The sequence below is a fragment of the Oncorhynchus kisutch genome, linkage group LG21, assembly GCF_002021735.2.
Source record: "Oncorhynchus kisutch isolate 150728-3 linkage group LG21, Okis_V2, whole genome shotgun sequence".
NCBI classification, from domain to species: Eukaryota; Metazoa; Chordata; class Actinopteri; order Salmoniformes; family Salmonidae; genus Oncorhynchus; species Oncorhynchus kisutch.
Genome location: NC_034194.2, coordinates 21,746,647 through 21,766,211, shown reverse-complemented (window position 1 = coordinate 21,766,211; position 19,565 = coordinate 21,746,647). Strand labels below are relative to the sequence as shown.

Below are 19,565 nucleotides of genomic sequence, written 5' to 3'. Positions count from 1 at the left end.
TATTGGCTACAGTGTTGAAATCTGGCCTGTATGTCTGGAATTTGTACACTCCCATATTTCAATCCCAAGAATGTGGAGATGGCAGCTGTGACCTCCAGACCCGATGCACTGGCTGATGTGGCTGTTCCGTTTCCCTTCTACAAACACACAAACAAACTGTGCATAGACTTATTATACAGCAATAACCTCTTATTCAGACTCACATTTTCTCATACACGCTTGCATGTTCTCTCCCCAAAATAACTATCAGAGACCTGTGCTGTGTAGATAGCTTGTAAATACAGTTTTACGAGCTTGTAAGAATGAATACTGTACCTCATAAATCTATTTAAGGTGTACAATGGAAGTTGATGAGCCCTGACTTTGGTGGCTACTCCCTGATGGTCAATACTTTTTAAAACTCAGCATTTCACTGCTCTATGTTATGCCTATGATATCGTGCTGATATTTGTATTTCACCCTCAAGCAACTCTTACAATTCCATAACTTGAACAAGACTCTAATTGTGTGCAGTGTTCCAGTGAGTTTTAATCACAGGAGCAAATAATTGAGAGTTGACAGTAATTGGGCTGACTTGAGCACTTCATGCACAGCCCCTTATTACACAATATATGCTGTGTCTGTTAGCAGTTTTCCCTCCTCAGCTCTGTAACCCCTGACCCCTCTCTCTCCTCCCTTCACTCCACCACACGTCAACATGGCCACCGCGGCCTGACCTGGCTGCTGCTCCCAAGTAACTTTATTAATTAACCCTGTGATCCATAAACATTCCCCTTTCGGGTAAATAGAATAACATTTAGGAAGGGTAGCTGTTGTAAGTTTGTGGAAGAATTGTGGGAGTTTGTTTGAAGGGGACTGGGATCAGAGGAGGGGAGGAAACCTGACTCTGTGGGTTGTCATCCTGCTGGATTTAGAGCCTGTGATCATCAGTCAACGGATTTATCCTCCCCACCCCAGCACCTCCTCTCTTCTCCTTTAGAGGGTGTTTTTTCCAAGGACATTAGTCTGCATTTTTTCACATTACTACTCCCATTGACAGATTGGAAAAAAGAGAATTGAGACACAAAGCTGATATTTTTAATGCCAACTTCAATTCATATTCTAGGCTTATACTTTTTTTTTTTTTTAAGTGAAAAAATATTTAAAAGTTTGCTTCATGCAAAAAAACATGCTGAAATAGAATCTGAGGATTCGGATGTCTGTCGTAAATCCAAAGTATAGGGCTACCTCTGTTTTAGACATCTTATTCGTCTGAAATGTGGTCAGGGTTCGGAAAGTTTCAAATAGATCCAAAACAGATCGCGCAAATAAATAGGCAGCAGTGCTTTTTTTGATGGCTCCACGACTAAAGATGCTTTATGAATTCAGTTCAACCATTTACAATAACTCTCCTTCGTTCTGGGCCATATCTCTGTCCCGAATTCCGCTTTTCGAGGCCCGTACATGGAAACTAACAGACGGCATAGAATAAATGAAGTTACAGATTTTCCCTTGGCAAACAATGCTAACTTAAGGTAGGGGGAATGTGTTTTTCATTTGGCATTGTTAGTATCAGGCTCTCGTATTTTAAAAGGTTAAACCCCTGTCTACTTGAATGCAAAAAAAAATAGCAAAGAGCTCCACTCCAGGTTGGTAGTGTTAATAGGACTCAACTTGTGTCTACAATATGATGATTGTTCAAAGACTGTGCCGTACAACATCTGGTTGTCATATTAACATGTCCAGCTAACTTTAAAGTGGATTTACTGCCTCCCCAGAAGTTACCCTGTGGTGAAAAATTCCTGCCAATAGCTTTTGTTCATCTGTGCTTCACAGTGCCATGGCAACCACTAATTATAGCATTCCATGGATTCCCTTTTAAAGGGGAGAATGAGGAAAAATACAGCCACCTCCTGGCACCTGTGTGCGTGCACTGGGATTGACTAATGCAGAGAATCGTCTGAGCTCACTTCCCTGTTTGGGATACTGATTTCCTTGTTTACGTTTCTTGTGTAATCTTACCTTGTCCATGATGTGGGCTGTGAGGCCTGTGCCAAATTGTGACCGTGGTAGTGCAATACTCATGCAGGTTGCAGTGAATAGAAGATGAGAATGAGGATGAACATGTCACGGTTGTGTAAAGTAATAATGTCTATCGTCCCTAGGACATAATGTTAGGACAGTCTGTCCACAGTTCTAGAGACTTCATAGCCACCAGCCTGTGTGTATGTGATCATGTGAGTGTCACTGCCATTCGCTGTCAATTTGACCAGTCAGAGTATACACTGAGTGTACACAACATTAGGAACACCTCCCTAATATTGTGAGTCACCCCCTTTTGCCTTCCAACAGCCTCAATTCGTCGGGGCATGGATTCTACAAGGTGTCGAAAGTGTTCCACAGGGAGGCTGGCCCATGTTGACTCCAATGCTTCCCACAGTTGTGTCAAGTTGGCTGGGAAACTGTTGAGTATGAAAAGCCCACACTCAAATTGGTGTGACTGGCACCTACTACCATACCCAGTTCAAAGGCACTTAAATCTTTTGTCTTGCCCATTCACCCTCTGAATGGCACACACACCCGAACCATGTCTCAATTGCCTCAAGGCTTAAAAATCCTTCTTTAACCTGTCTCCTCCCCTTCAGCTACACTGATTGAAGTGGATTTAACAATTGACATCAATAAGGGATCATAGCTTTCACCTACATTCACCTGGTCATGTTTCTAATGTTTTGTACACTCGTTTTTTATGGCATATGAAGACATCTCCACCTAGGGCTGGGCGGTACACTGTATTTTACGATATACCGGTATTGATGCACGGACCGGTTTGGGTTTTTACTTTACTTTCTATAACGGTATTTGAATGTTTGGTTTGTTAAATGTGATACGCCATATGTAATGTCAATTTTTGTAGTTTACTTCGCTACTTGAGTCATCTCTCTCCATGCCACTTTCCACACAGTCCTAGCGCCGCCCCATCATTCAAGGAACAGATTTGTTGTTCCTCGATCACAAGACACTTTCATTAAGTCATCATGGTCAATGCAGCGATTGCAACAATGTTGATGACAACGATGCAGTTTTCACTATGCTTCTTAATTTAAACTCACTAGCGTTCTATAATTACACTATTAGTTTGTGTTTCTTACATTTGCAAACAGCTAGTTTGTATTTTCTTAGCAAGTCGGGCCTAAATCTTGTTAGCCACTAATTGTAGCCACTAAGGCTAATGGCTAGCTAATAAATGTACCGAGTCAGAGCAAACAGAATTAGCTGTACAGCCTGATGATACCAGTGATGGTGTAGACCTAAATCAGCATGTTGTTTGTGCAACAGTATCTTTAAAATCAAAGAGGAATACGTGACAAAACAATATGTTAGCTACATGAAGTAGCTAAGACAAAACAGTCAATGTAGCCAAAGATTATAGGATCCCTAGGAAACACTTGTCAACACTTTGGTTCCTACCCTGTCACAATAACTCCTCTCTGGCATTTTCATTCGTTGTCATTTCTAACACTGTATTCAAAGTGCCCACTATTATACAGTGCCTTCAGAAAATTATCACATCCCTTAACTCTTTCCACATTTTGTAACGTTACAGCCTTATTCTAAAATTGATTTAAATTGTTTTTTATTCCTCAATATACACACAATACCCCATAATGAAAAAGGAATAAAACAAATAAAACAAACTCTGAAATATTGCATTTACATAAGTATTCAGACCCTTTACTCAGTACTTTGTTGAAGCACCTTTAGCAGCGACTACAGGCTTCAGCCTTGAGTCTTCTTAGGTCTTCTCTGCAGAACCTGTCAAGCTCTGTCAGGTTAGATGGGGAGCGTTGCTGCACAGCTATTTTCAGGTCTCTCCAGAGATGTTCGATCGGGTTCAAGTCCAGGGTCTGGCTGGGCCACTCAAGGAAATTCTGAGACTTGTCTCGAAGCCACTCCTGCGCTGTCTTGGCAGTGTGCTTAGGGTCGTTGTTCTGTTGGAAGGTGAATCTTGGCACACAGTCTGAGGTTCTGAGCACTCTGGAGCAGGTTTTCATCAAGGATCTCTCAGTACTTTGCTCTGTTCATCTTTCCTTTGATCCTGACTAGTCTCCCAGTCCCTGCCTCTGAAAAACAGCCCCACAGTACGATGCTTCCACCACCATGCGTCACCGTAGGGATGGTGCCAGGTTTCCTCCGAACATGACGCTTGGCATTCAGGCCGAAGAGTTCAAACTTGGTTTCATCAGACCAGAGAATCTTGTTTGCCTTTTGGCAAACTCCGAGCAGGCTGTCATGTGCCTTTTTTACTGAGGAGTGGCTTCCATCTGGCCACTCTACCATAAAGACCTGATTGTCCCATCTCCACAGAGGAATTCTGGAGCTCTATCTGAGTGTCCATCGGGCTCTTGGTAACCTCTGTGACCAAGGCCCTTCTCCCACGATTGTTCAGTTTAGCCGGGCAGCCAACGTTAGGTTCCAAACTTATTCCATTTAAGAATGATAGAGGGAACTTTGTTCTTGGGGACCTTCAATCCTGCATAATTGTTTTGGTACCCTTCCCCATATCTGTGCCTCAACACAATCCATAATCCTCTACGGACAATTCCTTCGACTTGGTTTTCGCTGTGACATGCACGGTCAACTCTGGGACCTTTTTATAGACAGTTGTGTGCCTTTCCAAGTCATGTCCAATCAATTGAATTTACCACAGGTGGACTCCAATCAATTTGTAGAAACATCTCAAGGATTATCAATGGAAACAGGATGCACCTAAGCTACATTTCGAGTCTCATAGCAAAGGGTCTGAATACTTATATAAATAAGGTATTTCTGTTTTCTAGGTTTAATACATTTGGTAACATTTCTAAAAAACAGTTTTCGCTTTGTCGTTATCTGTTATTGTGTGTAGATTGCTGAGGATTTTTTATTTTATTTAATCCATTTTAGAATAACGTAAGAAAATTTGGGCACTGTATTCTAACTATAGAATAAGAATAATTGTTTTATTTATTGTTATTTATTTATTATTCATTTATTATTTATTTATTGTTATTTGTTATGGTTATTTATGGTTTTATTTATTATGATAAAATGGCGCCAGAAGAAATCAGTATCCCAATGTGCTATTATGTGGGGGTTTTTCGTGTTATTTGTAACTTATTTTGTACATAATGTTTCTGCAACTGTATCTTATGGCAAAAAAAAAAGAGCTTCTGGATATCAGGACAGCGATCACTCACCTCGGATTAGAGAAAGTTTTTTTCTACAACAAAGACGACACACAAGACATTCTCCAAACACCCCACAGGACCGACATCCCCGTTATTTGCAAGAGGAAACGACGCAGGTACAGAACACAAAGAGCCGGATGCCTGGTCAGGACCCTGAGAAGGCGACTGGGAAAGCTGCCACTACGGTCAATACTACTCGCCAACTTGGAATCATTGGACAATAAATTAGACGAGGTACTGAGGTCCTACCAACGGGACATCAAAAACTGTAATATCCTGTTTCACCGAATCATGGCTGAATGACGACATTAATATTCAGCTAGCGGGATATACGCTGCACCGGCAAGATAGAACAACACAAGACGGGGGGGGGGGGGGGGTTGTGCATATTTGTAAACAAAAGCTGGTGCACAAAATCTAAGGAAGTTTCTAGATTTTGCTAGTATAGTGTGATAAATTGCAGGCCACACTACTTGCCTAGAGAGTTTTCAGCCATACTTTTCGTGGCTGTTTATTTACCACCACAGACATATGCTGGCACTAAGACCGCACTCTGTATAAGGAAGCTGTATAAGGAAATAAGCAAACAGGAAACCACTCACCCAGAGGCGGCGCTCCTAGTGGCCAAAGACTTTAATGCAGGGAAACTTAAATTAGTTCTACTAAATATTTATCAACATGTTAAATGTGCAACCAGAGGGAAAAAATTCTAGATCACCTGTACTCCACACACAGAGACATGTACAAAGCTCTCCCTCGCCCTCCATTTGGTAAATCCGACAACAACTCTATCCTCCTGATTCCTGCTTACAAGCAAAAATTAAAGCAGGAAATACCAGTGACTCGGTCTATAAAAAATTTGACAGATGAAGCAGATGCTAAACTTCAGGACTGTTTTGCTAGCACAGCATGGAACATGTTCCGGGATTCTTCCGATGGCATTGAGGAGTACACCACATCAGTCACTGGCTTTATCAATAAGTGCATCTAGGACGTCGTCCCCACAGTGACTGTACGTACATACCCCAACCAGAAGCCATTGATTACATGCAACATTCGCACTGAGCTAAAGGGTAAAGCTGCCGCTTTCAAGGTGTGGGACTCTAACCTGGAAGCTTAAAAGAAATCCTGCTATGCCTTGCGATGAACCATCAAACAGGCAAATTGTCAATATAGGGCTAAGATTGAATCATACTAAAGCGTCGGAGTCGGTGGTCTTATGTGGCAGGGCTTGCAAACTATTACAGACTACAAAGGGAAGCACAGTTGCGAGCTGCCCAGTGACACGAGCCTACCAGACGAGCTAAATCACTTCTATGCTCGCTTCGAGGCAAGCAACACAATGGCATGCATGAGAGCATCAGCTGTTCCGGATCACTGTGTGATCACACTCTCCGTAGCCGACATGAGTAAGACCTTTAAACAGGTCAACATACACAAGGCTGCGGGGCCAGACGGATTACCAGGACGTGTGCTCCGGGCATGTGCTGACCAACTGGCAGGTGTCTTCACTGACATTTTCAACATGTCCCTGATTGAGTCTGTAATACCAACATGTTTCAAGCAGACCACCATAGTCCCTGTGCCCAAGATCACAAAGGCAACCTGCCTACAGACCCTGACTTCAGACCCGTAGCGCTCACGTCCGTAGCCATGAAGTGCTTTGAAAGGTTGGTAATGGCTCACATCAACACCATTATCCCAGAAACCCTAGACTCACTCTAATTTGCATACCGCCCAAACAGATCCACTGATGATGCAATCTATATTGCACTCCACACTACCCTTTCCCACCTGGACAAAAGGTACACTTATGTGAGAATGCTATTCAGTGACTAGAGCTCAGCGTTCAACACCATAGTACCCTCAAAGCTCATCACTAAGCTAAGGATCCTGGAACTAAACACCTTCCTCTGCAACTGGATCCTGGACTTCCTGACGGGCCACCCCAGGTGGTGAGGGTAGGTAGCAACACATCTGCCACGCTGATCCTCAACACTGGAGCTCCACAGGGGTGCATGCTCAGTCCCCTCCTGTACTCCCTGTTCACCCACGACTGCATGGCCAGGCACGACTCCAACACCATCATTAAGTTTGCAGACGACACAACAGTGTTAGGCCCGATCACCGACAACGATGAGACAGCCTATAGGGAGGAGGTCAGAGACCTGGCCATGTGGTGCCAGAATAACAACCTATCCCTCAATGTAACCAAGACTAAGGAGATGATTGTGGACTACAGGAAAAGGAGGACCGAGCACGCCCCCATTCTCATCGACGGGGCTGTAGTGGAGCAGGTTGAGAGCTTCAAGTTCCACATCAACAACAAACTAGAATGGTCCAAACACACCAAGACAGTCTTGAAGAGGGCACGACAAAGCCTATAACCCCCTCAGGAAACTGAAAAGATTTGGCATGGGTTCTGAGATCCTCAAAAGGTTCTACAGCTGCAACATCGAGAGCATTGGTTGCGTCACTGCCTGGTACAGCAATTGCTCGGCCTCTGACCGCAAAGCACTACAGAGGGTAGTCCGTACGGCCCAGTACATCACTGGAGCTAAGCTGCCTGCCATCCAGGACCTCTACACCAGGCGGTGTCAGAGGAAGGCCCTAAAAATTGTCAAAGACCCCAGCCACCCCAGTCATAGACTGTTCTCTCTACTAGTGGTACCGGAGTGCCAAGTCTAGGACAAAAAGGCTTCTCAACAGTTTTTACCCCCAAGCCATAAGACTCCTGAACAGGTAATCAAATGGCTACCCAGACTATTTGCATTGTGTTTGCATTGTGCCCCCCCCCCCCCCAAACCCTCTTTTTACGCTGCTGCTACACTCTGTTTATCTTATATGCATGGTCACTTTAACTAGACATTCATGTACATACTACCTCATTTGGGCCGACCAACCAGTGCTCCCGCACATTGGCTATCCGGGCTATCTGCATTGTGTCCCCGCCACACGCCAACCCCTCTTTTACGCTACTGGTTCTCTCTGTTCATCATATATGCATAGTCACTTTAACCATGTCTACATGTACATACTGCCTCAATCAGCCTGACTAACTGGTTTATTTACAATATTCGGTGCACATAACAAATGAACTTTGATTTGATTAGATTTATTTCCATGATTCCAAAAGTGTCAAATAGTATTTGCAACATTTGGTTAAAAATTAGGCCTAGATTGTTTGCCCATATCGTGTATCCGTACGTGGCAGTGTGGAAATGATCTCAAATGAGTACAGCAAATACAGAAATGTATGAAAATTCTTGAAATTATTTTTGGATAAAGTTGATTTGAACAGTATAAAACAATCAGAATGGAGAAAGACCCATTGAAATCACTGAGAATGTTTGTGTTGATACCCTGGGATCATTCACTACTCATAAAGCAAATGTAGAGCTTTTATTATTCAAAAACAAAATTATCTTCCAATTCTTTTGGCTATATTGCCCAGCCCTATCTCCGCCCCACCTCTACCCTCCCTCCCTCCTCTCCCCATATCCTCACGCTCCTGGCCTTGCTCTTATCTGTCCAGGGCCCTGTGTGATCCGGTGGCCGTATCTGATTCCCCCTGTGCTTGCACTCTGCAGTCCGTAGGCTTCCCACTGATCTGGGAAGGTGCTGATGGGAAGTCCAGACACATCCAGAGCCGCTGAAAGCTTCTTTTGGCAACGGGGAGCCCAGTGCTGATCCTCTCTGTCTGTGTTTATGGCACAAGAGATATCACACTAATGGGACTCTAGTCCTCTTCATGCACTGCAGCACTGTGTGGGGCTTTGTAGGCTAGAAACACAAAAACAGGCCTAAAAGAGATTGATATTGATGTTACTCTTGTCTAAACCGGTTAGTGTCAGAGATTCTTCAGGCACTACATTTGTGTGTGGTTTTTGAATACATTATTATTATTTAATGAAAACCAAAAGTTCACCAAAAAGAGGTCGCTGTCCCCTGAGGGTATGTAAGTTTGAATAGAGCTAGTGGTTCCACACAAGGTGTGTGCTGCATTGCTGCTCAAAAACCTTTCGTGAAGAAACATATTCCCCCTGCACGGATGCCGAGGCAAATCTGGTTCTGATTGGATTTTGCTTTGACTTCTAAATGTAAATCTGATTTATCTCTCTTTTGTTTTTCAGCCCTGCAAGGCCTTTTCGGTTCCCAAAAAGGTAAGATCTGCCAAAAATAATTATCTGTTTTTATTTTATTACGAAAGCTCTTCTCTCGCTCTCCTTGAGTCCATCAAAACCCTGCCGAGCTGTCATTCTTGTGTAGTGAATCATCACAGTTATCGATGTGGAAAGGGCTCTCTGTGCCTGGAACCTGCTAACCACCTCACATGTTCCTCTACAAGACATGCCTTCCACTGAGTTTCCATCAAGTCAGAACACTGAATATACTTAAATATCTACATGACGTTTCAATGAGCACCTTATACTCTTTTGGATATTCTACTAGTGTACCCTTCTCTTTTCTGTTTGGTTATCAGTACATATAATATTTGTATAGTTATAAAGCCATCAGCTTTGTGTTTAATCAATACCTGACCTTCATCTCCAGCTATGCAGAGCTGATTGCTGATTGGCCAGTGGTGGTGCTGGGGGTGTGTACAGTCCTCATCGTGGTGTGTGCCCTGGTGGGTATTCTGGTGCCAGACCTGCCAGACTTCTCAGACCCCTTACTGGTGAGTAGGCCATGCCAATCGGAGGAAGGCACAAAACTTTCTCCATAGAAAATACTGGTCTTTATTTTGATCAAGATTGAAAACCTAGTGTTTCTGACACACCAAAATCATTATATTGAGTGCATGTGAAGAGTCCAATATGTCAAAGGTCAATTTCCTGGTGAACTAATAAATAGATGTCCTCTGTTTGTCTGTTTCTTCAGGGATTTGAGCCACGAGGCACGGCCATAGGCCAGCGATTAGTCACATGGAATAACATGGTGAAAAACACAGGGTACAAAGCAACCCTAGCTAACTACCCATTCAAGTATGCCGATGAGCAGGCGAAAAGGTAACAAAGCCGAACTCACAGATCCTGTCCATTTAATGTCATCTTTCTAACCCTTTAGTGACCCATGTATTGATTCAACATCCCTGATGAAGGGGACTGGTCAGGATCAGGCCTCAGGCCATGAAATGGAGTGATGTATCCTGCTGACAGACAGAAACAGACAAGCACACACACTAAATCTCAATCCCATCCTGCAAGAGGATTGGTGGGGGAGATTGTTCAACCCTCGGCCCATCTCCATTACTCATCTTGATCACTGGGGAGGGGGAGGCTCCAGGGTCAGGCCTGTCAACAGGACTCTCTGCATCATTCTGCCATGGCCTCAGTCTCCTCTGACAGACCCTTGATTAAAGGAAGAATGTCTCTTTCAGATGATGTGTCCCTGAAACCTCTACTCATCACAATGATCTGGCTATTATAATGATTAGAAAAATAAAGATTGCAATCTGATAGTGATCACTTCACCGATTATGATATAATCACTGGCTTTGTAATCGCTTAAATGGGTCGGTCTAAACCCGTTTCCTTAGTTTGTTTTAAGAATGACCTTTCAGTACTCTTTGGTTACCATGTGCAAATCTCTGCTGTGCTTTATGCGGATTCAGTCTCGTTCTGTCATGTGGATCTTCAGAATTGATAGGAAACTTCATTGTAATGTATGAAGTGTTAACAGTGCAATCACACCATTACTTTTGTATTCCAGTCACCAAGAGGACAGGTGGGCTGAAGATCACTTTGACAGAGATAAAAGACAAGCTGACTGGGACTTCAGTAAAGACAGTTTCTTCTGTGATGTCCCAGGTACAAACTCATCATGCTTCTCCTGTTTCAAGTGTTTGTCTAGTAAGTGTTTGACTGACTGAATGTTTGACTACGATGAAATGCTAACCGGATGCTCTTAATGTATGTGCAGGTGACAGATACTCCAGATTAGTATTCACATCTGCAGAGGGGAAGAACCTTTGGAATATACAAGCAATTAAATCCATGTGCAGTTTGGACAATACACGGGTAAGTGGAACAGCACTGTTGATGATGTGCCTCAGCGTTTGCTCATGTCAAATTGTGCCATGTTAATGATTTTTAAATGCCTGAACTAAGCCCCATCATATTAGAAATGGTATGTTGGGAGTCTATGCTGCCTCAGGCTGGAACTAACCCAACTGATATATTGGCCTTGTCTCCTGTTATGGTCTCCTTGGGTCAATAGTTATGTTCTAGTCAGACTCTGTTCTTATATCTTGTTGTATTGTGTTGTCCCGAGGTGCGCTCCCATCCCCAGTACTGGAGCCTGTGCCAGCGCACCACCGACGCCTCCTGCTGCCCCAGCTGGACCCTGGGTAACTACGTAGCCATCCTCACCAACAAGTCCTCCTGCCAGAAGATCACAGAGCGCGACGTGTCACACACCCTCAAGATCCTGCGCTCCTGCGCTAAATACTACCATAACGGAACACTGGGCCCCGACTGCTGGGACATGACCACGCGCAGGAAGGACCAGTCCAAGTGCACCATCGTCCCCCGCAAGTGCACCAAGTACAACGCCGTTTACCAGATCTTCCACTTCCTGGTGGACAAAGACTTTATGAGCCCAAAGAACACCGACTACCTTATCCCTGTCCTGAAACATGGCATGCTGTTCTCCCCCACAGAGAAAGGGGAGACCATGATGAACATTTACCTGGACAACTTTGAGAACTGGAACTGCTCGGACGGCATCACCACCATCACGGGGATTGAGTTCGGTATCAAACACAATCTGTTCCAGGACTACCTACTGACGGATACCGTGTATCCAGCCATAGCCATAGTGATTGTGCTGTTTGTCATGTGTGTGTACACCCGATCTGTGTTCATCACCCTGATGACCATGATCGCCATCATCAGCTCCCTGATCGTGTCCTACTTCCTGTACCGCATGGTGTTCGACTTTGAGTTCTTCCCCTTCATGAACCTCACGGCCCTCATCATCCTGGTGGGCATCGGGGCAGACGACGCCTTTGTCCTCTGTGACGTGTGGAACTACACCAAGTTCGACAAGCCCAACGCTGAGCTGTCGGAGACCGTGAGCATCACTCTGCAGCACGCCGCCCTCTCCATGTTCGTCACCAGCTTTACCACGGCTGCCGCCTTCTACGCCAACTACGTTAGCAACATCACCGCAATCCGTTGTTTTGGCGTTTACGCCGGCACGGCCATCTTGGTTAACTACATACTGATGGTGACCTGGCTGCCGGCCGTGGTGGTGCTCCATGAGCGTTACCTGCCCAACATCTTCACCTGCTCTCAACCTACCCCACAGCAGAGTGGGTTCTGCACTCTCTGGGCCAACCTGTGCCAGAAGGCCAGCAAGTGCCTGTTCACCATCTCCGAGGCCTCCCGAATCTTCTTTGAGAAGGTGCTGCCCTGCATCGTGATCAAGTTGCGCTACCTCTGGCTCTTCTGGTTCCTGGCCTTCACAGTGGGAGGGGCGTACGTGGTGTGTGTCAACCCCAAGATGAAGCTGCCCTCCCTGGAGCTCTCAGAGTTCAAGGTGTTCCGCTCCTCCCACCCCTTTGAGCGTTACGACGCAGAGTACAAGAAACTGTTCATGTTTGAGAGAGTCCACCATGGGGAGGACCTGCACATGCCCATCACCATCATCTGGGGGGTCACCCCCTTGGACAATGGGGACCCCCTCAACCCTAAGAACAAAGGCAAACTTATGCTGGACAACACCTTCAACATCGCCAGCCCAGCCTCCCAGCTGTGGATCCTCAACTTCTGCCAGAGGCTAAGGAACCAGAGCTTTGTGTTCCAGTCGGAGGAGCAGGACTTCACCAGCTGCTTCATTGAGACCTTTAAGCAGTGGATGGAGAACCGGGACTGTGAAGAGGCCTCGGTCTACCCTTGCTGCAGCCAGTCAACATTCCCCTACAAGCAGGAAATCTTTGAGCTGTGCATCAAGAGGGCCATCATGGAGCTGGACCGCAGCACCAGCTTCCACCTGGACAGTAAGACCCCCGGGCCTCGCTTCGACATCAACGACACCATCCGGGCCATCGTCCTGGAGTTCCAGAGCACCTACCTGTTCACACTGGCCTACGAGAAGATGCACCAGTTCTACCATGAGGTGGACACCTGGATCCAGGAGGAGCTGAAGAGCGCCCCGGCCGGGCTGAATTACGGCTGGTTCGTCAGCAACCTGGAGTTCTACGACCTGCAGGACAGCCTATCGGATGGCACTCTTATCGCCATGGCATTGTCCGTGGTGGTGGCCTTCGTGGTCATGCTCCTCACCACCTGGAACATCATCATCAGCCTCTACGCCATCCTCTCCATCGCGGGCACCATCTTCGTCACGGTGGGCTCGCTGGTTCTATTGGGCTGGGAGCTCAACGTGCTGGAGTCAGTCACCATCTCAGTGGCGGTGGGTCTGTCGGTGGACTTCGCGGTGCACTATGGAGTCGCTTATCGCCTCGCCCCTGACCCCGACCGCGAGGGGAAAGTCGTCTTCTCCCTCGGCCGGATGGGTTCCGCTATTGCCATGGCGGCACTCACCACGTTTGTCGCCGGGGCGATGATGATGCCATCCACGGTGCTGGCCTACACCCAGCTGGGCACCTTCATGATGCTTATCATGTGCATCAGTTGGGCCTTCGCCACCTTCTTCTTCCAGTGCATGTGCCGTTGCCTGGGCCCCCAGGGCACCTGTGGACAGATCCCCCTGCCCAAGAGGTTTCAGTGCCAGGCTTTCAAAGAGGGCACCACCAACGTCCCCTCGCCCCAGGGCAAGCATGGCACCAAGTACCAACTGGACAGTCGAGGAGGAGAGGTGGAGCATGAGCATTACGAGCTGGAACCATTAGCTTCAAACCCTAGGAATGAGGAGAAACCTGCAGAGGAACAGGAGACGTGCACCCAGCTCTATAATGGAATAGCCCCCCACTCTGCCCTCTGCACACACATCCCCTTTAAGAGCAAGGCAGAGCCCGGCAGAGGGCCCTGCTCTGAAAAGGGACTGGGCACACTGGCTACTAAACCCAGATCCAAATGCCAGTACTCTCATAACACAACCTGCACATGTGGGGACCCCCCTCCTCCTCAGCAGTCTATGGGTATGCAGTGGACTCCCCACCCATGCACTCAAACAACCCAGGACTCCCCATGCCCCACTCCTCAGTTCCCCCTCACAGGCAGCCATGCCAACAAAGGCCAGAACTTCCTATCCACTCTGGACGCCGTCTACAAACCCATAGATTGCCGTATGAACTATGTACACTGTCCCCCATCCCACTTCCACCACTGCACCCCGGGCAGGATGCCCAGACAGGGCCCTCACAGCTGCCACCTCAGAAGCTACTGTGTTCACACTGTCCCCGTCCTGGGTGGCCTCCCCAGGGACCAGAGCTCTGCCCCAGACCCATCTGGGCTGGAGGATTCACACCGGACTGGAGGGTCCTCTGGCCCTGGTGACAGTCCTAACACCCCAGCTCAGACTCAAGGTCCTCCTGCCTCTCCTCTGGGCTGCACGTTAGCCCACACACACCAAGGCTGCTGCAGGGCCAACCATGGAACGGTAAACGCTCCAAGCGTGGATAATCATGTGTCCACCACAACGCAAAAAGGCGCTTGTCATAAGATGCCCAGCAACCAGGAGAAGCTTGAAACTAGTACTACTCCCATCACACAGGAAGAAAGTGTTGAAAAGTGCAAACAGAAGCCCAAAAAGGAGAGGGCATCCTCAGCCTCTCCTAAGAAACTCTACTGTTTTAACAGAACTTTGAAAGTAAAGTGCAATTCTGTCGAGTTTAATGTGCCAAAAGCTGAAGTCAATGTGCCTGCTCTTGCAATAAATTCAAAACCCTTATCTGAAAGTTTATGTTGACAGCAAATAAACTTATAAGATAATTCTGAAAGACTATATCTAAAGAGTAAACATTTGTCATATCAAGCTATAATGTGCAGTGTCCCTGTGCAATTAAAGTGCTTGGTATATTTCATAGACCAAGTGCCTCATGTCTTTCATCTAAAAGTATGGTCCTATATGTTCTGTGATTACTGTATCTACTGTGCAGATAAAATTGGTTTGATCAGTCAGATGTACTGTTTTTGAGTACACAGTAAATATGTGGTGTGTTTATGGAGCTCTAACATGTCTAAGGAAAGGTGAACCATTATACTTTATTCTCTAAGAACCACAGGCCTTCTTAGTTAGACGTCTGTTTCACGTTGCCAGATGCGTCTCGGTCCAATATGAAAGATGTACTGTATGATTATAAAGTAATTTGAACCCAATTGTCTGTTTTTTTCCCCACAGCTCCTATAGTATGAAATGAAAGTATCTCAAGGTTTTGTTCAAAGGGCATGGTTTGGAATAACAAATGGTACACCTGTTTCATTGTCTCACTCCCGCTGGCGCCTTGTGAAGATTTGCTCTGTCTGGCCTGAGGCCACAGTGCTGTGCTGGGCTCTCATACATCACACAGACGTTTGATTTCTAATCTCCACTCCTCAAGATCCTGCATCACATTCCAAGCTGGTCATACACTGTCTATGAGTCTATGAGAAATGCTGACGTCCTACAGCAGGGATCCTCAACTAGATAAAAATAAAATATTGAGCGGATGGTCAGGGGACCGGAACATAATTACAAATTATTTGTAGACTGCAGATTGACCGCAAGGAGCCCAAACAGATATATATTTGACTAAAACACAATCATTTGAAACCTTGCTTACATTTGCATATAATCACATCTCTCTATTATGCGTTGGAATACTTGACAACATATTTCCAAAAATAAAATCACTTGGAGCTGATTTTCTGGTGTGGGCGGGGGGATAAAACCATCCCCATGCCAAATTCCCAGTTGGGGAACCCTGTTATAGACCATCCACAGAGTCATTTTCTAACAGTGACCAAGGACGTATGTGAAAAGGGCATGAATTTCAAAGATAAACTCTGAAACCCAACAATAGTATAACACATATGGGTCTCATCATTTGATCTTGTAACATATCAATGACATGCTATTTTATTACCTTTCTCAGAATCTTTGGCTGCCCTTTGTTAACTCCGTCCAATAAAAAGTATCCTATTCATTTACGAATTCCATTCATTCACGAATCCTGTGTTTTATTTGCTCTTCTGGCTCCTGCCATCCATCCCCCCTTCTAACAGGTTTCCCTGGTGGTCCAAGATCCTGGCCAAACCTTCTGCTACAGAGCAAACATATACATTAGACCGGGCTCTGCAGGCAGTATGACTCACTACAGCACGGCATACAGATTTCTAATTACACTTTCAGTCTTGAATTAGTGTCAGATGCGCAGCTCGGAACTTGTATTGTAGGCTACCAGACGCCTGTAATTATCTGTGAGAGAGACACCAAGCTGGCACTGTAGCCCATCTCCCCTTAGTCTCTGACACAATCACCCTCTCAAAAACAAAGATCAGCAGCAACTCTTAACTTTGATTAGGGGTACAATAAAACTATGACATATTGTGAGCGAGGAGAAATTCCTCTAGCGACTGCTAAGTCCTCTCTAATTACTCCCTTCACTCGCTCTCTCTTGCACACTCTCAGGCAAGGGTCATACAGGAACTAGGCATGGACATTTCTTAGCTCTAGTTCCAGCTAATACATATCCCTATCCCTGTTCAACCTTGCCAATTACTGAGGGATGCAGATGGGATTTTAGGTCAATCATAGGTGTGACTGTTCGAACCTCTCACCTCGCGCTACCTGGAAGCTTTTCAAAATGACATGTCTCCTGTGTAAGGAGAAAACTACAAGAAAGATACACTGTTATACAAAAGTATGTGGATACCCCTTCAAATGAGTAGATTAGGCTATTTCAGCCACACCTGTTGCTGACAGGTGTATACAATCAAGTACATTAAATGGGTTTCCATGACCGAGCAGCCGCACACAAGCCAAAGATCACCATATGCAATACTAAGCGTTGGCTGGAGTGGTGTAAAGCTCACTGCCATTGGGTTCTGGAGCAGTGGAAACCCTCTGGAGTGATGAATCATGCTTCATCATCTGGCAGTCCAACAGACTAATCTGTGTTTGGCAGATGCGAGGAGAACGCTACCTGCCCCAATGCATAGTGCCAACTGTGAAGTTTGATGGAGGAGGAATAATGATCTGGGGCTGTTTTTCATGGTTTGCGCGAGGCCCCTTAGTTCCAGGGAAATCTTAACGCTACAGCATACAATTACATTCTAGACAATTCTGTGCGTCCAACTTTGTGGCAACAGTTTGGGGAAGGCCCTTTCCTGTTTCAGCATGGCAATGTCCTTGTTCACAAAGCAAGGTCCATACAGAAATGGTTTGTAGAGATTGGTGTGGAAGAAATTGACTGGCATGCACAGGACCCTGACCTCAATCCCATCAAACACCTTTGAGATGAATTGGAACACCAACTGCAAGTCAGGTCTAATCGTCCAACATCAGTGCCCGATCTCACTAATTCTCTTGTGGCTGAATGGAAACAAGTCCCCGCAGCAATGTTCCAATATCTAGTGGAAAGCCTTCCCATAAGAGTGGAGGCTGTTATAGCAGCAAAGGGGGGACCGACTCCATATTAATGCCCATAATTTTGGAATGAGATGTTCAACGAGCAGATGTCCACATACGTTTTGTCATGTAGTGTAGATGGTACAAATTGAAACACTTGTCTCAGAAAGTTAACTGTATAGTATACAGTATAGATCAGGGTTGGGTTATAATTTTTTTTTTTACTTTGAATATCCCATGGAGCACCATTAAATCCGTTATAAAAAATATGGAACCTACCAAAACTCATGGACCAGGCAGGGAGGGCATCAGAGGCAACAAAAACACCAAAGATAACTCTGAAGGAGCTGCAAAGCAGACTCCCCAAACATATGAAAGAAGGTACTCTGGTCAGATGAGACTAAAATTGAGCTTTCTGGTCATCAGGTAAAACGCTGTCTGGCGCAAACCCAACACCTCTCATCACCCGGAGAACACCATCCACACAGTGAAGCATGGTGGTGGCAGCATCATGCAGTGGGGATGTTTTTCATCCGCAGGGACTGGGAAACTGGTCAGAATTGAAGGAATGATGGATGGTGCTAAATACAGGGAAATTCTTGAGGGAAACCTGTTTCAGTCTTCCAGAGATTTGAGACTGGGACGGAGGTTCACCTTCCAGCATGACAATGACCCTAAGCATACTGTTAAAGCAACACTCAAGTGATTTAAGGGGAAACATTTCATGTCTTGGAATGGCCTAGTCAAAGCTCAGACCTTAATCCAATTGGAAATCTGTGGTATGACATAAATATTGCTGTACACCAGCAGAACTTGAAGGAGCTGGAGCAGTTTTTCCTTGAAGAATTTGCAAACATCCCAGTGGCTAGATGTGCCACGCTTATAGAGACAAACCCCAAGAGACTTGCAGCTGTAACTGCTGCAAAAGGTGTCTCTACAAAGTATTAACTTTGGGGGGGTGAATAGTTACACACGCTCAAGTTTTCCGTTTTTTGTCTTATTTCTTGTTTGTTTCACAATAAAACATATTTTGCATCTACAAAGTGGGGCATGATGTGTAAATCAAATGATACACCCCCCCCCAAAAAATATACATTTTAATTCCAGGTTGAAAGGCAACAAAATAAGAAAAATGCCAAGGGGGATGAAGACTTTAGCAAGCCACTGTAAGCTATGTAAGGTGAACTTCAGGGTACAGCTGTGCAGCAAGAACTCTGATGATCTTTGCTGATGCTGTGCACAATGAAATACCAGGTTAAATCAACCCAAGTCATGGCAATATACAGGTAACTGCCAAAATAAAGGAAACACCAACATAGTGTTTTAGTAGGGCGTGGGGCCATCGCGAGACAGAATAGCTTCAATGCACCTTGGCATAGATTCCACAAGTGTCTGGAACTCTATTTGAGAGATGCGACAGCATTCCACAAGGAATTCCATAATTTGGTGTTTTGTTGATGATGGTGGAAAACACTGTCACTGTACTTGCTTGTTTTGTCAAAAACTGAAATTAGGCAAACTATTAGCAAATGGCGGAGCACATTCTGCATAATGCATCTTTAATTAACTCAGGAACCACACCTGTGTAGAAGAACCTGCTTTCAATATACTGTGTATCCCTCATTTACTCAAGTGTTTCCATTATTTTGGTACTTACCTGTAGGTTTATCACACATCATTCTCTGCCTAATATTTGGAGTATACAGACGAACGGCTAGACCTTCATGATATAGACTGAGTAGTCTGAAGGCCTTCTTCCTGAGTAATGAGGTGTCAACCCCCGGTTACAATGTAACCATTTATCAGGCAAAGATCATCAGAGTTCTTTTGTTTGGAGAG

General features: G+C 45.4%; 1 protein-coding gene across 3 annotated transcripts in view; it reads left to right on the top strand.

Annotated features, from left to right (window-relative positions):
* The window catches only part of LOC109866515 (protein dispatched homolog 1), a 73,484-nt gene extending 57,165 nt beyond the window's left edge, over positions 1-16,319 (top strand). For all 3 annotated transcript variants that reach the window (XM_031800470.1, XM_020455221.2, XM_031800469.1), the window contains 6 exons: positions 9,344-9,373; positions 9,765-9,888; positions 10,092-10,219; positions 10,923-11,020; positions 11,133-11,230; positions 11,484-16,319. In XM_031800470.1, the coding sequence (XP_031656330.1) occupies positions 9,344-9,373; positions 9,765-9,888; positions 10,092-10,219; positions 10,923-11,020; positions 11,133-11,230; positions 11,484-15,086 (4,081 nt within the window). In that variant the 3' untranslated portion in view covers positions 15,087-16,319. The remainder of the gene's footprint in view (positions 1-9,343; positions 9,374-9,764; positions 9,889-10,091; positions 10,220-10,922; positions 11,021-11,132; positions 11,231-11,483) is intronic.
* The last annotated feature ends 3,246 nt before the right edge of the window (positions 16,320-19,565 follow it).